This window comes from Mercenaria mercenaria, chromosome 9, assembly GCF_021730395.1.
Source record: "Mercenaria mercenaria strain notata chromosome 9, MADL_Memer_1, whole genome shotgun sequence".
Taxonomy (NCBI): Eukaryota; Metazoa; Mollusca; class Bivalvia; order Venerida; family Veneridae; genus Mercenaria; species Mercenaria mercenaria.
This window is the reverse complement of record NC_069369.1, coordinates 11,674,060-11,693,989: the sequence shown is the minus strand read 5'-3', so window position 1 is coordinate 11,693,989 and position 19,930 is coordinate 11,674,060. Positions and strand designations below refer to the sequence as shown.

Genomic DNA, 19,930 nt, shown 5'->3' with positions numbered 1-19,930 from the left:
TGCAGATAAAAGGTCAAATAATCATAAAACTCAAATATCGTATAGATAAAAGTATATATTTAATTTAATGATTCCAACACAATGTTCAGATTTCAAAAAATATTTATGCAAACGGATGCCTTTAAGTTCAGACATTTTGCACACTGGCACACTCTTCTTGAAAATATATCGGATAAAGTGTATTCGAACTCGACTATTACGAAATGCTGCAAATCTCAGTTATCAGTTATCAATGTTGTAGGAAGATCCATTCTAAAATCTGGATAATGGGAAGTTATTTTTTGATGATTTATTTTTTTTTCACTCTGTCTTCATTAATCTACATAACATGAATACTCTTATATTCAACTTTTCTACTTTTATGTAATAATTAAGGGTAGGACAAAATGTCATGAGTATAAACTACCATGACACAAAAGGTAAGTTGGAGCGAATTCAAATTGAAATTATATTACATAATGTAAATAACAAGTTCTTTTAGAATTTATTACAAAAGTTCAAGTAAACTTGTGAGAGATAAATTCATTTAATCCTGTTAACAGTAAATTCAATATATCCCCCTCTTACCTGTAATAACTGAGTTAATCACTACATATTTTGTAACTGGTAAACAAGCAAAAATGACCTCCACTAAGTCTCCACTTTATTTAACATGGATATGTTGTTGCAACAACATGGGGCATTGAAAAATTGCATATTTATATAAGCTACTGACAATATTGTATTTACCGGTGTTTATGTTAATTATTGCCAAGGTAATATATCCCACTATTTAAATGTTCATTGTGATAAAATAGCTGCTGAATCACACTGCTACACATATTGGAAGATACAACATCGTAGGCATGAACACTGCTAAATAGAACTGAAAACACCAGAGAGGAAAATGTATATTTCAGCAAAAAGGACATAGATGAAGCATATAAAAAGTGGAATTTATTCAGACGACACGTCACAGTGTATCAGGTAGATAATTCAAAGTTTGTTCTCCCCTTGCTAGACAATACAGGAGAAGTGGTTTTCAGTATCATTGAAGTGATATATATATAATTCTTGAACAGGTTTTCTTGAGAGTGAATTCGAACAGAAAATTGAAAAGGAGCTGGAGAATATCCAGACAGCAAACAGCCATGATGAATATGAAGCTTCTGTTAATATGCCTATTGCCTTTGATAAGTAAGAAGCTCCTCTTTGAAAAAATTGCAAAATTTGGTTGAGTCTTCCTTTTTCTTTATTTTTGAAAGTTGTATGCTCCTAAATGCCTGACAAAAACACCTGGAAAGATTTATACCATAAACTAGGCTCCTACAGACCTTTCAGTCTTCCTAGCGTTCTTGAAATTCCATTAAATAAAACAGTATATTCTAAGCTTAACTCGTATTCAAGAGAACAACAGTGTTGACAATTAACAAGGAATCAGGAAAACACGTTTACTGCCCATGCTCTGCTGAGTCTGACCATAAATATATGTGATAGATTTAACCATTGACACTGTTTGGAGAGAGATGGTCTCATAGTCGTGTAAGACAGACTTGAAATTAATGGTAGGATATGACAGAGGATAGCGACCTTCTTGACAGAGCAAAAAAGCCAGATGCTTCGGTGACGGGGCAAAAGCCAGATGCTTCGGTGACGGGGCAAAAGCCAGATGCTTCGGTGACGGGGAAAGTGATTCTAAGTCAGCGACCTTAACTACCCTTAATTAGGAAATGAAAAACTGATATCGTCAGCAGTGATAAAGGCTGATGCCAAGGCTTAGTACTCTCCACTTCTCTCTTTGTATTTAACATACATTTAAAGAAAGTGAATGCTGCAGTATCAGATGTGTTGATGATGCTTTTATGTGGAAAAATGGAGACGATTTCAGACAATGAGTAGTAATTATCAACAAAGATCTTGAATTAATACATGGTTTGACACAAAAATTGAAAATGAAACTGAATACGGACAGAACGAAGTACTGCATATTAAACGCTGGAAAAATCATCTCACCAAACAAGCCTACATTTCGATGAGTAAGAGATAAAGAGAAAAACAAAACTATTTGAACACGTTCAAAAATAAACAGAGGATACACTGGAAGAAACCTTATTTACACTAGTAAGAGTAGTCAAATGAAGAAAATCTGTGGACAAAAACTTATAAACCTCTCCAAAAGCCCAGAAAGAGTATATGACAAGAGTATACGACATCAGTCTGGTTAACAGCAAATTGTGTTCCTCTAGACAAGATACATTATCCAGAACCCAAATGTGCTTGAACACATCTCCAAATTGTCATCTTTTCTTGTCAGCGTGACAGCAACAATCAAAATCACCATTCTGCTGATACCTGCTTGAAGAGTATATGAAATTCAACTATACCCCTGGCAAGTCTGTCATAGATATTGTAAAGCTTGCCTATAGAAATATATACCTTAATTGGGTATGAACAGAGATTTGACAACTTTGGCAACAACTGGAACGACGGGCCATGCAATGATAACAGGCAGTGAAATATTATAAGGCAAATACAAATATGGAATGATTAATGGATAACAGGCTAGATAGAGATCAAAACATAGTTCTTACAGAATCTGTTTTCTTAAAGATGCCAATGAGATCGAATATAAGGTGTAGTCGACATTTTCACCAGTTCAAACAGCAGGTGAAGCACATGACCAAAGGCTTTGGGAAATGAAAAACCGAGACGTTCATGCTTCAGCTTCAAAATGGGTACTTTTGAATAATTATCTCCACGATGTAGGAATCGTTGTATCACCAGCATGTATATTTGGAAGACCCGAGACAGCAACACATTTCATTGTAGTGTGCAAATTGCATGATGCTGTCGGAAATCCAACCAACAAGTCTAAAACTTGGAGCATGAGACTTCAACAGACAAATATTGAGCCCTGAGCAGAACACCACAAAGAACAGTCAGCAATATTAGAACCTTTCTCGAACAATCATTATATGCGCGAGTTACTAACTGCTTTTACTATAAATTTGCCCTTACCTGAGTGTTCAAGTGTATGATTCAACCGCAACAACAGAAAATTAAATAAAGAATTTGATTGAATTATTAACTCCCATCAACTGAAACATGATATAAAATGACAAGAAAAAAATACAACATTTATTTAAATAACGAGAGTTTTGTCCAGATTAGATCACGAAACAGTGAATATACCGAAAATATAGTGTTGAAATAATAGAATTAAGATTTATTTGTTTTTGATGTGTTTTAAGCTGACAAAATCAAGCTGATTTCTGTTAACAACATTTCCTTCTGTTTATCAGAAAGCTCAACATCCAGTTCTTCTTTTCAGACATAAAAAATAGTATTATATTAAAATTGAAATATTTAGGTTATATAATGTATCACATTTCTAAATATCAAATTTATATAAATGCATAAATACAAAAGTTACAGTGGTTTAAAAAGTATGAGATATATATATGTAAGCCTACAGTAAAAACGTTCTTTTTTTTTGTTTTCGCACATAAAATATATAAATTGCTGATGCATACATTTAACAGGTTACTATCTTCTTTAATCTTTAGCGATACGCAGCAGATGTTTTCAAAATAGTGCATAAATACTCTAAATGGAATATAAGTTAATATATAATGCATAAATTTTATAACTTGTAAAGTACACCTTTAATTCATGATTTATATGACAGATAATATAGACAGTATAGAGAAAAAGAATATAATATTAAATGAAAAAAAACAACAACAAAAAAAAAAACAACAAAACAACAACACAAGATTGTTGCATATACAATGAAAAAAAACCAACAAACTAACTCTGGTATTTTATTTCCTTCTTTTGACAACATCTATGCTATTTCAACTACCGAAAATGAACCAAATATGTAGTTTTTCTGATGTTCTGACCTCATAAAACGTAACCTTGGAGAGTTCCGAACATAAATTAGAATAGAAACCGACCACAAAATTTGTTTTTCATACCTGCTTAACTTGAGGAAGAAAATTATACACATGTATCAATATGTATCAACTTCTTCGAGTACTTTTTTATTTAGTATATATGTAATACGCATATAACGTCACATTAGTAAGAGTACCTTTAACAATAGTTTTACTGTAAAACATCAATAATTGTCATTCTTTGTACAAGATAATCTTTTTGTACCATTCTATGAATTCTTTTAAAAGGATTTATATGTTCTAGTTTTCAAAACTATAAATTTGTGATAATGAATTTGACCTTTTGACATATTGTTCTGACCTTTAAATGGAGCAATTTATATGTTTTGCTATTCATGAAAGATGTGATGCAATACCTCTGCAAAACAATGAATACCATCAGTTTGTTTAAGCACATGTAAATGAAGAAACCCTTATTATTTTTTAAAAGAGCCCTTTCATTTTATGGAGGCCATCTTGACCGCCATCTCGGATATTTCAGCTCGCCACCATTTAAGCCAATATATTCCGGCACTTTCAGAATCTACAAACTTCCACAAACATTTTGGTATATAACATGACTTTTTAAAACTTGGGTCCGGGTTACCCTCTAGTAGTGGACTTTCTTTGCCGAAGTCACGCTACCACCCTTCGGTACATATAAGCTCATTTATTGAATGATGCATTACTAGCGTGTATTAATGATTGTCAGGACAAACCCAAAATGAGATCAAAAGATAAAAATATAGTTTAAAATAACTATCAATAACTATTTCTCCATGCACGTGTGACATAATTAAGTTGATAATATATAAAGTGAAACATATATCTAATTATTTTGTGGATTACCTCTCTGACGCGTATGTCAATCAACTGTGCTTGTAGATCAGCTTCAGTGACATTGCTTGCTGTTGAGTTCAACACTCCAGGAACTGTAAGATAATTTGTAATATTTTATATCACTTTTTATTACCAATAGTGAAAACATACAAGTTCGACTGTATTTTAATTCATTATAATTGCCCCTTCTTTAAGAACACATATTAAGTCGAAAATACTGGTCACAATGTCATGTATTTTTTTTTTTCAAAAAAGGATACATGTTATCCTTAATGGAAATAGTTTTCGAAGTCATTACGTGACAGTGTGTTTGAAATACAATGTACAGATATATTTATCTATATTCGTATCCCACGTAGCAATTAGATATTACATGGTATTTCTATACCGTTCAGGTAAAGCAAACAGCCTGTTTATTATTCAATAATAATATTATAATATCGGCAACCAACGTGTTATAATCTGTGATGATAAAGAAGAAAATACTATATTGTTGTAATTTTGTAATGAATGACATAAATAACATCATAATGATGATAATGATGATTATTTTTACAGTTACTTTACATACATAAGTGATGTGTTTATAATTATGACTGATTCGCGACTAAAGTAGAACAATATCCAATAAATTCACTTTATAAGGATGCTATCATTTCATCGTAAACCTTGAAGATGTATGAATATTACTAGAAAAAAGAGTAGAAAAAAGAGATTTAAACACTTACACATAGCGTGGATATCACATCTGCTTGAATCTATCTTATTCAGAGCAATGATCGGTACAATATAAGATCCAGCTGGCCCCTGGTAAACTGGAAGCCGAATTCCAAAATTCACTTGAAGAAATGTTGTTATACCGCACAAGAATAAGGTAGAACCGACAAGTTTCCTAATGAGAATGCCGTCTTCTAAGGCACAGGCAGCTTCGGCAACCAACAGTGGTAGGACGATTAACGAAGAGATTGATATAAGACTTTGCTAGAAAGGGAAAGGATATTCGTATATGAACAGTATCACCGTTTCTTCTGTCAATTCAAGTATTGTTATTATTGTCATATCTCATACCGCTAGTAAAACATAATAAAATCTAAACGTCGTACAGTTCATTACGACAAAAGGGTTATTTGGAAATTCTTTTAATTATATGCAGGTTTTATCCAGCAATGTGTAGCAGCAAAATGTAAAAAACATTGTCATTCTGGCAACATAAATTTTGATTGGTTGAAACCACTTTCGGCATTTTTATAAAAGATGTGTCTTTCCTGAGGTTACTCTTACTTTGACTTTACGTGTTTAACCTATTGTTTTAAGTTATTATTGTGGATAAAATAAAACAGGAAAGGACACATCTATCTTCTTGGTTTTATTTAGGTATGAATAGTTTGTTAATTTTTTAATTATATGAAATAATGCTTAATGTTTTGAGGTACTGAAATAGATTAGTTCTGAAAAAGATACTGGTAGTAGGTAAATTATGTTACACACTTTGATATTGTATAAGTAACCATTTCAAAATAAGGTATTACGTTGCAAGTTTTTAATTTTGTAGTCTTGTTTTAAGAGAAACACTCCTGTTAAATTATAATGATGCATGTAATGCATAAATCAATTTCTAGGCTTTGAGAGCTTTATTTTGTAAAAGAACTGAATTTTGGTTCGGATGATAAACTTTATAAAGGAATGCGACATAGCGGTTATCTATCTTTGGGTATTTATCTCTTTAGCTTAATTGATTGTTACAATTCCAAATTTATCAAACCGGGAAGTAACTTTTTTTAAAAGTTTTTATCACTTCTGACTTTGACTTTACGTGTATAATCTATTGTTTTAATTTAATATTATAAATAAAAAAAAGGAAAGGACACACATATATCCTCTTTGTTTTTAAGATAACTTGGAAGAGGGTCATTTTGGAAGTCGGTGGGAAGCGCACAAAACCCTACACTTTTATCAAAAAGAAGTATGAGTATTTATATTTGAAGTGCGAGGAGCAGTAGTTAATGGAAATTTAAATTTTAGCTAAACAAATAACAAACATAACAAGATGCTGGCGAGAAAAAGAAGTACACAATGTTTAGCAGTTAATACACCAACCTTCCATAGACTGCTATACATGTTCTTGCAGTAAATGAAGATAATTTAGAAGTATTAATGTGCATGCCTTTTTGGTACGTACGTGCGTGCGTGTTCGAGTTTAGCATATTTTCCAACATTTTTTTCAGTTATATTACCAATGGTGTTTACTTGTAGTAGTGATCGTAATGCCTATTTTTTCTTGCCGTCTAACTGGAATATCACACCGTAGACACGTGACAAGATACCCAACCTAGTCACATTATGCTGACACTAGACCGACCAGAACTATTACTAAATTACTATCTTTATGCTGAGCGAGTGCCAAACGAGAAAGCTTCTAATACCACTTCTATATATTTGGTATGACATGGCCAAGAAGCGAACCAACGGCTTACCACACTCAACCCGGATGCTCTACCATAAGTCAATTTTAAGTATTTAAGTATTTATTGACGTTATTTACAGACATGTACACGGCGCAAAGTTATAAGATTTGCATATGAAAACAAAATATGTTAACCAGTTGCTTTTAGAGAAAATGCATGTGTCAAACTGATACAACCAAACAATACATTCTGTGCAACAACCCAAGCACTGACAGTACATGTCAAAGTACACGCAAAATAGTTTTTAAATAATCATTCTGTATACATCTTTTCAGACCATAGTGTATTATTGTAGCATCAACCCTTAAGTATATTCGTGACCTCTGCCCCGAGATGGTTCTGCTTAAATAGTTTGCCCTTGTGGACTTGCAACCCTGATTTAAATTCTTGATTCTTTATTCGAGGAAGCCATTTATATCTAGCCTGTCGCAGATCGATGGATCTTCCATTGTGCACCCATTGTCTCCCTCCAACATTTAAGCTAAATGCCTTTATATGCATAAACAAAAAAGTCCTACAAGAAAATTCACATTCAAAGAACATCCTTCTATACTGCACACCATACTGAAATTAAGGCACGTGTTAATGTATACATGTGTACACTGACGATGCACATGGATTTGTAAATACAAATTGATGCAGACATATACACGTACCAGGAACAAAACAAGTACAAGATTTATGATGTTCATGAAAACGATAGCCTAGTTGAATGAGCTGTTTTTTTCAAATTGTAATACCAAGAAGATTAAAGTCCTGAATAAGTTTCTGACAAATCTTATAACCTGCAAAGCATAAATCCAATAAGAAGTGTCACGGCATACATATCCACCAGGATCCCTCATATATTGATGACATAAATTCATTATCAATGAGGAATGTAAACCTCAGAAACAAGCAATGGTATCTGCATTGTTTGTTGGCTTTATTAAAGATATCCGATGGGCATATTTTACTAAAATATTTTATCTTTAGATACTTACTTCAAATGTATAAATTCCTCATCAGTTGTATTTAGCTTTACTAAATATATTTAGTTTGAATATAGAGCTGCATTCATAGTTAAATGTCATGCAGTAATAGTTCACTGTTAAAGAAACAGCCAAATGTTTAGTAGTTGTACACATTTATACTGTATTTGTACACATTTATACTGTGTGAATCTATTCATGTATACAATGTGTACTATTGTAAACCTAATGCATTGTACTGTATATACAAATAAACTTGTTAATTTTATGTTTACATAAACTATATGAAATAATTGCTTGTTTTTAAATATCAAATTTGGATCTAATATACCGTGAACTGAATCTTTAGGATACATTTATTAGCAATCATTATATCTATTTTCCAATACGCAATTCTGTCAAACCGCCCCTAATGACTTTATGATGTAGGCAATTTTCCGGGCAACATCTTTGTTACTATTACAGCTAACGTGCCCATTTGTTCTAAAATACTAAGTTGCAACAAATAATATCAATAGAGACATTTAACCATGATTGTGTGAAATTCGATGAAAAAGGTTGAACTATTTTTACTGATATGCTTTAAGTGACTAATATATCGCTTATGATGAAACAAGTACTTGTAAGATTTGAAGCTTTTGGGAAGTTCTTCCTAGTAACATAGCCGATGCCGCTTCTTCTACTTCTGTTACTTATACAACTACTACTTATAGTAATGATAACTGCAATACAAAACGACATCTTACTGAGGGAAACTTATTAAAGCGACTAACCCACACATTGTGAATTGTGATTTTTGAAATAATTTATCACCGAAAGGCAAAATGCCGCCACTATTTCATATATCTACATGACACTTAATGGTTGACAAGTTTCTAGTTTCCAGATATACGGGAACATTCGAGTTTTCGCAGATTTTCTCACGCATTTTTATAAATCGTCACAACACTTTCGTCACGTGGGCAGCAAATCATATTCTGTGCATGCGTATAGTTTGCTTCCGTCATTTATAATGGAGATGATACTTTTCTATAGGTATCGCACAGTATTGTGTCCGTTTTAATTTAAAAAAATGTCTGTCTCACTCTCGTTTAAAGTAAAGATATAAACTGGATATCAATAGTTGGCTTGATGGCGCAGTAGGTTGAGTGGATGGATACATATTCATTTGATAGTGATAGTTTTGACAGTTCGAACCTTGCACTTGACAAACATTTTTTTTGCATTACAAACTTTGTTTAAGTTTGTTTTTCCCTGGTTTTCGAATTCATTGTTTTGTTTCTTGTTTTCGTATAAAATCAGTATTATCTGTTACTCAGTCGATACAGAAATTATGACCAGGCAATGCTTTTATTAAGGTGAAGTGTAAGATTGTTATAAAGTTTATAAAACTAACCCGTACAGGTTAAAAAATATCATCATTAATAGTAATATATATAAGTTACTGAACAAGTTAGAACTAAATTAACTAACCCGTTTTGTTTTCGTTGAATCGTATTGAAAAAATAATTCAATTTTAAAACAAAAATTTATCGAGTATAGAAATCGAACTCCCAACGAAAAATTATACTACGAATACTGTAACCGCTCGGCCAACTAGAAATCACTGACTGCATCGTAAACGTTTTGTCTGCAAGTATTGACCTGGCACTCATTAATCTTTGCCAATATTCGGGGAATTTTATTAGTTTACGCAATATTTGTATCCTGAAAAAAACCTACATTACTGAAATAACCTATATAAAAAACCAGTGACACGATGACGTGGTGGTAAGTTGTCTGACTTCCATGCACGTTACCACGCGAGTTCAAAAACATCTCATCTTGAAAAAATTCAGTGCAATTTTATGTTATCGATATTGCTTTTATTCTTACAATATTTACGTAGAATATTTCGCAAATTCTGACCGTTAGTTCGTGTAGTATTGATTTGTTGAAATGCTAGTGATAAGTACTTTGTTTTTTTTTATCTGAGAAAATTTTACAGAATACATGTTCATGAGTGCAAGGTCAATACTAACGGACAATAATGCACTGACTTCGTCTATTATTGTTTTATTTGGGTTTTTTCAAAACGCAATAACACAACGCGACATCTATACTTGTGAGCTCTATTGATTATCATTTTCTCAATGTCACCTGATGTTTGCAATGTGCTCGCTGAAGGCCGGGAATTCCGTTTTTTTTATAAGCCGGAAAGACCTTATCAGAAATAGTAGATGAATGTTTTTTTTTTATCAGAAAAACAACGATTTTGGAATGAATGTGATGAAAAATACATTGTTAGAACATCAAATATGCAAAATAAAGGTAATTTAGGTAAAAGTTTGATTTTATAAATTCTCACACCACGATGTGTGGGTTTAAATTGATGATATTCCTAACATTGAGTACAACAGTTCAGAATTTAATATCCTAGCTGTTACTGAATTTATAACGCTGATATCAATAATGACAGATAGAGTTCCGAAGTACAATCAAATGTTTTGACTGACGAGAGCAGCTTAGAACTATGGCTAATCATATATGGATTGCCTTCACGTTGTACCAAAAAACACGTAGCTAAATTAATCATTTATAAAATGATTTAATTAAGTTCTAATATGTCTGTATTATAGATGCATAAAATATATAAGAATGTTACCTGGATTCCAAAGAAGATGGTAAGATGGAATGGAGGTGAATCACTGATCTTGTAGAGTATAGGGCACTCTTCCTCAATCTCAACATCAGCTTTGTCTGTGTCAAGTTCACGTTTAACCTCCGAAATAGAATCTCTTGTCGTCTGTAAAGCGTTAAAATACTAGGAATAAGAATTTGTAGAATCAATGTTATTATGTTTATATGTATGGGTGTGATTCTTTTTAATAAGACTCAACTAGTTATTAATCAACCCATCGAGTGATTTATAACAATGTTGATCCTGCAATTATAAATATGTCCTATAAATACAATTAAGAGTTTGCACATGTGAAAATATATCTATTTTAATTTATTCAGATGAAGTAAAGACAGTCCCAATCATAAAACGATTCATTAAACATACTTGTTAGCGCATTTAAAGTGTCTCGTCATAACATAGCCTTACTTATTTGGCTTATTGGGATGACATGTTTTAATATGATTTGTTTTTTATAGTTGTCGCCCCTCCAAGCATTACCCGTATCTGCATTTTACCGTAAGGAAAACGAAGACGTTAAAAAGTAAAATAAAATGTCATAAAATACTGGTCAAACTTACTTGCTCCAATAAATTAAACATTTACATTTATGTGAGTTGAATATAACTCGTAGTTTTAAAGAAGAGACTTTAATCATCGGAAATATGTGTAAACATGTGCGAGGAGATATCTACCCTGATACCGTTTTCAATACACAGCGGACCGCCGATGAATCTCAAAAAATGTCAGCGGGGCAATTTTATGCTTTAATGTCAACATAAATTCATTAACAGATATGTAATTGCTACAAATGTACCAAAAATGTTCCCAACGGATAAGATTGGGGATTTCCTAACAGAAATATGTAGAATGTCAAAAGTAATCACGCTGTTCCGAAACGTCCTATTAAACATTGCGAATTAGAGATTTTCAGCTTACTTTGACGCGTACTGCGGACGACGGACTGTGGACGTACTATAGGGGTTTTCTCAAGCTGTATATGTGGAAATTATGTGTAACTGAATAGTGGCATACTTAGCATCCGGTTCTAATGCCTTTATACTGTTTCCATTTAAAATATCTGAAAAAAGACAGTAATAAGATTTATCAATATCCGTTTTACTGTATATGAATTACCGATATATTTTGTCTTACAAGCATTCTTTACAGCGTGGGCGCATTTTTAGATGTTTTTTACCCGTTTACATCGACTTTTGATTAATGTATCTATTCAAATCTTTCAACTACTGTTTTTATGAACAAGAAGCTAGAGGATATGTATTGCAAACTTGTTGAAGTTCTAGCCAATATTCGTTAGCAGTGAAAACGGCTGTTGATTCAACGATCAACAGATCCTATAATCCAGGATTTGAACCAATTACCTCCTGGTGAAGAGACAGACACTGTTCCCCTGTGCCGCGAGAGGTTCGCCTATTTTAGATCAGGCGACTCCTATGCGTAGGGGATCACAACAACATATGTTACAAGTTATTAATTAATCAAATATTTGGTATCAAAGAAAGTATATAGTGTATATTATGGAAAATATTGCAGTCGCGACGCTGAAATGCTACTTTACGACGTACAATTTTGAATATGCACGATATGATGCGTGACATTTAATGCACCGCGGTAAAAAATGTCGCACGTGGTATTATATATTCTTAACCATTTCAAACCTTACAAATTCAATTTTATACGGCACTGAATTCATTCACTTTTCCCGGTCTCCCTATCACGATACACGTAATGGCTACATTATGAATTTTTAAACCATTTTCTGATTTTCTTGAGTTTAAATCTTTGTTCAAGTTCCTAGAAGCCGAGTATCTACACATACCATATATGCCTGTGTTCGAAAAGGAAGTCGGCTACAAACTTTAAGGCTTTTTCAATAATGATAAAAGGCTAGTCTCGACTACTTGCTCAAATTGTGTCATTAGAGTTGATTAAGTCAAAAATATAATTTCGTTGACAATTCTATGCACGTACTGGCCATAAAACATTTTTGGAATATGATCTTAATTTTGACCTTGGACGCTTCCCAGACCCTTTGATCACAAAACAAATTTCGTTCTCAGCTGGATTTTAGATTGTAAAAGCTAGTTTAAATAGTACTTTAAGATTAAATTCCAGTTGTTTAATCTAACGGCAAGCATGTTACTTGTGCCTAATTTACTTAACACAAAATGTGAATACTACATTACTTTCAACAATAAAAATGCAAAAATTCGGTAAAATGAACTTATACATCATTACGAAGTGTCAACCTGCCAAGTTTTGTTTTATTATAAGTATCGATAACTTAAGACTAGTGAGCCTCAATTAAAAAGTCATGATTACAACATTTACATTATATCACATATATAAAATGAGTAAACTGTAACAAGGTAGAATAGGATAAAAGATAACTTACCATTGCTGGTGCCCAGAGTTGTAGAGATGACAACGAATACCTTCGCCCGCACGTCCTATTGCAGTAGAATTCTTTTCGTAGAATTTTGCGTGTTGTTCCTCGTTATCACAGGTATGCAACTGACAGTAGTTACCCATATGCTCACTGTTCCAGATGATCGACGTGTTTTCATTCCTTACGTTTCGTTTACCTTCATCGGTTGACGCTTGCATTAACATTTTGAGCGTTTCGATTTTTATTATCAAACTGAAAGAGGAAAACGTTAAATACATAGTTAGTTTATATCAAAACTGAGTGTTTTTGTTTTATTTTGTCTTAAAATGTGCAATTTCATTGAAACTTCATAAAATGATAGAGGCCATTGACGGGAAGTGCAGTGTCAAAAAACCATAACTCTACTTTATCAGTTTTTGAATTATCTCCCTTAATTATACAAAATAAAGATTGTCTGGAACATTACTTGAAAAGCAACGCCATTTTGATTGAAACTTCACACAATGATAGAGGCCATTGACGGAAAGTGTAGTGTCAATGAACCATAACACTACCTTACCTAGTTTTTGAATTATCTCCCTTTGTTCGTTCTTCTTCTTTTCATTATACGTTACTCTCCATATTGGGACAAGCACACGCATCGAGAAGCATCATTCGGTTTTACCGATTCCTTTTTTCATTATTGAAGTACGATCTGGAGGTCAGTCCCTTTAGGTATGATAAAGTTTCACCTGGATGTTGGGCTATATTCATCCAATATAATAAGATAATATAAGAAGGCGCATGTATTTTATACAAGTAAAGAGCTCAGATATAATACAGATTCAACTGTTGTGAGATATCCTTACTACTATTATAACGGTAATGAACATTACATTAATGAAGTTGAAAATCGCAATACGAGTAACACTGTGGTAAATTTGCAAAACACCTTTTCAAATTCTATCTTTGAAAATAGTTGCTGCTCTCACGAAGATTTTACGTAATTGACATTGGAATGAATATGGCATAGAAAATAACACATCTACTATTATTTTATGATAGCGGGGATTGTTTTGTTTGAAGGCGGATTTTATTTTTCATTGAAGAAATTTATACCTCATTTTATTGTTAATCGGGATGCGAACGGCTGTGACATAATAATGAATGGAAACAGATAAGTTTTTATGAGGTAAAGCTGAGGTGTAAGAAATAAGGATCAATGTTATATTTCGGACATAAAGAAAACGTGTAAACAAGGTCGAAGACAACTATCTTTTATGACAGGTTTGTTTCGTGTTGAGAAAGAGATAGCTCTCCTTTAATAGTGTAATATTATGTAATGTGATTTAACGTTGAGCACAATTTAAAGATGATCTTGTTTTAATAACTATTCCTTTTTATCTTTTACAACTGTATTTACATGTATATATATGTATGTATGTGTTCTTCAATGTCTTTGTAAAATACTTTTGAACGCACATATTTTGTGTGAAAAGATTGCTAAATAAATGTGGTATAATAATAATTATAATAATAATTATAATAATAATAATAATAATAATGTGAGATATTAAAGTTGTGTCCGTTTGTAGTCAAAAATAGACTTATGTTACCTTGATATTTGTCTGTGCGCATGCCCAACCGGAAGCTAACGTGACGATATACGACGAGGTTTGCGACAAACTAAATGTGTTTGTATATCCAATCTTCTTAAGGATAATCATGAACCTGTCTCCAACCTGATTCCTCATGGTTTAATAATGCAGAAATAATGAATAAATTGCCGCAGAAACGCTTCAAAACATTTTTGACTTTAAAATGACGTCATTGACGTAATGTCGTTACGTGTCAGTTACCGCGCAAAACTAATCTTAAACAGCCATTATTATAATTTATGAGTCTTTCGCTCTGAACAAGGATCAATATTTAGCTTCTTTTATGTAGTTATATTGAATTGTTATGCGGAATGTAAGAAGACTGATGATGGTAACTGATGTTATTGGTAATATAGTTGGATGAAAGGTTACTTATTATGGCCATTTTCAAATAAAAGTCGGGCAGTTTATTTTGTTATACATATTATTTCCGTTGATAATTTGTTACTTATATACTAAAACTAAGACCTAAAATTGTTCAAATTTCAGTAGAATTGAATTAAATTGATGTTACCATGGAAACGAAGCCCGTGACCTATATATCTTAATGTAAAATTCAAAAGCGTTAACACTGGTCTATTTAAGGAAGGCCTCGTCATATTTTTATTTGAATTTCAACAATATCCACGAGACTTATAGCAGCATGCAGAACGATTTTTTCATAAAAATGCCAGACGGGTGGTACTGCTGTAGTACTTTAAGCTGTGAATTTGTTTAAATAAATATGCAAGTAACATGAAATATTACTTACGTTAGAAGAAGATGTTTTAAAGCTACATTAACAAGACGGATAATTTTATTCAATATGTTTTTTTATAAGAAATTACGATAAAAAGCAAGATATAACTATTTGAAACATCTCTGTTGCCATGATGGTTACCTCTAATTTTAAGAAAATAGGGTACCATGTAAAATGCTTGGTATTTTGGTAATAATATTACCCAAATATTTCATGTTGGTCATTAACAGAATGGCACTGAAGCCGTCGAAAAAAACCCAGTTTTCATACATAGTTGTTTAAAAATGAGAGAAAATGCGTAACCATGGAAACACGAGCCCCGCAACATATACATTTTAAGCTTATATTTGAAAGCTAAAGCGCATACTAGTAAAATTATCAGTTATGCAGATTTCTACGGTTAACGATGAAACTGAAGTACACTGAACAGTGTTAAATATCCGTATTTTCCTTCTTCTTTCAATATAAAATACCTTTGAGGGGTCATGTATTTCAAACCTAGATAAAAATTGTACTTGAAGGGATAGAGATAAACGGACTTGAGATTGTATCCTCTTCATCAAATATTTGCTGTAAGTTTATGTAATATCATGAATATTGCTTTTTCAAATAGTGTTCACATATGTTCAATATCATTATAACTTGATTTAATAAAAATATGATGGACTAAAGGTAACGTACAGCAGTTTTGTATTTTAGTTTAAACGACATATAATGAATACCGTTCAGAAGCAAAACGCGAATTATTGCTTTCTCATGTAAAGAATCGGTGGCAAAATGTATACTAAACAAGAACTTTACATAGAATTTGAGCGTTTGATTTGAAAAATTCACATCTGTTGTACGTGCAAATTCAAACTTGTAAAGTTAAAACTATTTTTTTCAGATTTTGATTTCAGTTTTGATTGGTTGGGCAGTTTGTGGTATAATGACGGCGGCTGGTGCATTCCCAACGGATAAAACTAATATACAATACAAGGCTCGCACGGACGCTCGTGCAGATGTTGTATATGAATCTGAATGGTTCTGTTCACCCCATCAAGGTATAAAAAGGAGCAACTTTCTATTGTTACGATAATTCAAGACATTATTGACGTTGATTTTTAGACATGATTTTTAGACATGTATTAATATTTATTATATACCTATATAAGTTCTATCAAAAATACAGCTTGCATTTCACAAGGAAATACGATCAGGCAGAAAAACATCCCATATTGTTTCTTCCATAACCCCGTATTGTATCTTCCGTATTGTATGTTGCCGGACTACTTTCATTGATATGCATGAGTTGACACAGTTACATTAATAGCGCATACAATAACATCACTCATTTCATTTTAACATCGACAAAAATCTAAGATTTCGTTCGATTACAAAAAGAAAAACCCAAAAAGATGGAGGCATGCAATAAAAAGGTCATAACAACAGTAGCTAGATCTGGGATTGTATTGGGCTCTCGTGGATTTTGCAAGGACGGATCACACACGGTGCCTCGTTAGATCCGATCTAGCAAAATCCACTGGAGCCAAATACAGCAACCCAGATCGACCTACTGTTATAATAATCCTATTTTTTTGATACATTATCTTTGATAAGATATAGAAGAGTTAAGAAAACTATTTTCTGTAGGCCAAGTATGTTTAAATTTGTAAAATTGTTTTAATTAGATAATAGAAGTGATATTATTAATCAAACTAGATACATAAAACACGCAATGTATGTTGCACATGTACTTTAAAAACAACCCACCCCCGGAAACCTGTATGTAGAATATATATAGCAGCATGTAAAGTTAGCTACTTAATTCCGTGACTACATTGTATTTATAGTTTTGTATTTGTATAAATATATGACGATGCATTATGTACAAGTCAATAAAATATATGTTCGTTCTGTTCTGTTCTGTTTAAAATGTAGTATTCTGTTTTGTGTTATGGTTTGAATTTTGCATACTGCAGGGACTGGGCTAAAATAAAGGAAAGTAATAGACAGATTTATTTCGGAAAGGATACACATTTACCCAATAGAACCGTTGTAACCCAGCTCTAAGTGATTTATAGTTTTAAAAAACATTTATTTCAGATTATTACAGTTCCTTCGTTTTGTTCACAATTGCATGTTTACATGTTTACAAAATATACTATATTATTCAACAACCTAGGACAATTTGGATTTCCCATGTTCAGTTTAAGCCCAATTGTTGGATTGCTTATTGTAACCATCACCTTAATTCTTGATTCTGTTTTTGGAGAATACCACGCAAATGCGGCTATATGTAGCGTTCCCCCGCGTTAATAGGGGTATAGCAATAGAGGGATTTTGTAGCATGATTTCTTTTTTCTTTTTGGTGTAGAACATGCAACTACAACGTACTTCGGTAATAACGGGGCTATAAGGATGACCAGGGTAAGACATGTTTTATGACACACGGAACTTTAAATGAATACATAAAAATAACATAGACTTTGGTACCCTTCAAAAGTTTTTTTCGGAACTCGTTAGGTTAACTTTTAAAGTAAAATTAATGAAATAATTTTTGTGAATGTAACGTCTTTTTCATCGAAAGTGGGGCCTCCGTGGCCGAGTTGTTAAGGTCGCTGACTTCAAATGACTTGCCCTTCTTCGATGTGTGTTCGAGCCTCAGTCGGGACGTTAAATTCTCCATGTGAAAAAGATATCCAACTGGCTTACAGAAGATCGGTGGTTCTAGCCAGGTTCCCGAAATAATGCACGGAGGGGGACCTGAGGTCTTCCTCTACCATTAAAACTGGAAAGTTGCAATATGACCTATAATGGTGTAGGTGCGACGTTGAACCCAACAAAAACAATTCATCGAAAGAGTTCCATGAAGAGGACGGAACAGCTAGTGATAAACACACGCACAATAATTATCCATACACTATTCCGGTATGAAAGCTGAATATATTGGAGAATGTTATAAGGTATTTTGTTCCCCAAGATTTAACCTATTACCTAAACACGCCTGATTCCTAGCAATAAATTTAGTACAAAAAGCACCCCAACATTTCCGAAATATAGTAAGGAAAATGTAAAGACGAACGGAAAACGTAACGAAGGTTATGCCGATGACGTATTGATGAAATGGGCACAAATATTTGAATTATTGGAAAAGCGAATTCTAGTATCCATGAAATGTTTTTGATAATAAAGTGTAATAAATTGTACATAGACATTTAAAATTTAAATTATGAAACGTTTAGTGTAACTACTGTGAAATCATTAAATTTCGTGGGCATGAAATTTCGTGGTTTTGGTCAAAACGGCAATTTCGTGGGGATATGAATTCGTGGATTTCAACTTTTGAACATAAAATGAATGGGAATTTTACTTGTTCGTTGGGATTAAATTTCGTGGATTGACTCAACCACGAAATCCACGAAGATTAGTCCCCAACGAATATTAATGATTTCACAGTATATGAAATATGCCAAGTAAAGGGTACTTACTACTACATGATATGTGCCCTATGTCTCTATGTGTTATTTCCCTTCAGTTGACTTTTATTGAAAAGATAGTTGTCAACTGAAGAATTCTTTCGACCCTGTTTACCCGTTTTCTTTATATCCGAAATGTTAAATTGATCCTTATTTCTTACACCTCAGTGTTAACTCATAAAAACTGTATGAGGCATATTTTATCTGTTTCCATTCATTGTTATGTCACAGTCGTTTGCATCCCGATTACCGATAAAATGAGGTGAAATATGCAGTGTATAAATGTATTCGATAAAAAACAAAATTCGACTTCAAACAGAACGATCCCCTCTATCATAAAACAATAGTAAAGGGGTTATTTTCTATGCCGTATCCAAGTAAAAATTTCATTCAAATGCCAATAAAGTAAAACCTTCGTGAGAACAGCAACTACTTTCAAAGCTGGAATTTGACAATATTTGAAGATTTGTTGCAAGTTTACGACAGTGTTACCCGTACTGCGATTTTCAACTTCATTAAGGTAATATTCATCTGCCTTATAATTGTATTAAGGATATCTCACAACAGTTGAGTCTGTATTATATTTGAGCTCTTTACTTGTATAAAATACATGAGCCATCTTATATTATCTTATTGTATTGGATGAATATAGTTTAGGACTGACCTCCAGATCGTACTTCAATAACGAAAAAAGGAATAGTCAAAAACGAAAGATGCTCCTAGGTGCATGTGCATGTGCTTGTCCCAATATGGGGAATAGCGTATAACAAACAAAAAAAAAATAATAAAAAAAGAATGGAGATAATAAAAAGAAGAAAATCGAAAAAAAGGGAG

At 32.7% G+C, this 19,930-nt stretch overlaps 1 protein-coding gene across 1 annotated transcript; it reads right to left on the bottom strand.

Moving 5' to 3' along the window:
• Positions 1-4,380: 4,380 nt before the first annotated feature.
• Positions 4,381-11,365, bottom strand: LOC128559200 (solute carrier family 23 member 2-like). Its single transcript, XM_053550399.1, has 5 exons — positions 11,354-11,365; positions 10,838-10,978; positions 5,486-5,738; positions 4,767-4,849; positions 4,381-4,461 (listed from the first exon to the last, which is right to left on the bottom strand). Exons 1-5 carry the CDS (start codon positions 11,363-11,365, stop codon positions 4,381-4,383), a joined length of 570 nt encoding a protein of 189 aa, XP_053406374.1.
• Positions 11,366-19,930: the final 8,565 nt, after the last annotated feature.

What these genes read in the sequence shown, in the direction of transcription:
- LOC128559200 (XM_053550399.1), bottom strand. An exon ending in CCATCTTCTTTGGAATCCAG is followed by an intron (nt 5,739 to 10,837) that starts GTAACATTCTTA and finishes TTCCCTTTCTAG; the next exon opens with CAAAGTCTTATATCAATCTC. An exon ending in ATGTGATATCCACGCTATGT is followed by an intron (nt 4,850 to 5,485) that starts GTAAGTGTTTAA and finishes ATTATCTTACAG; the next exon opens with TTCCTGGAGTGTTGAACTCA.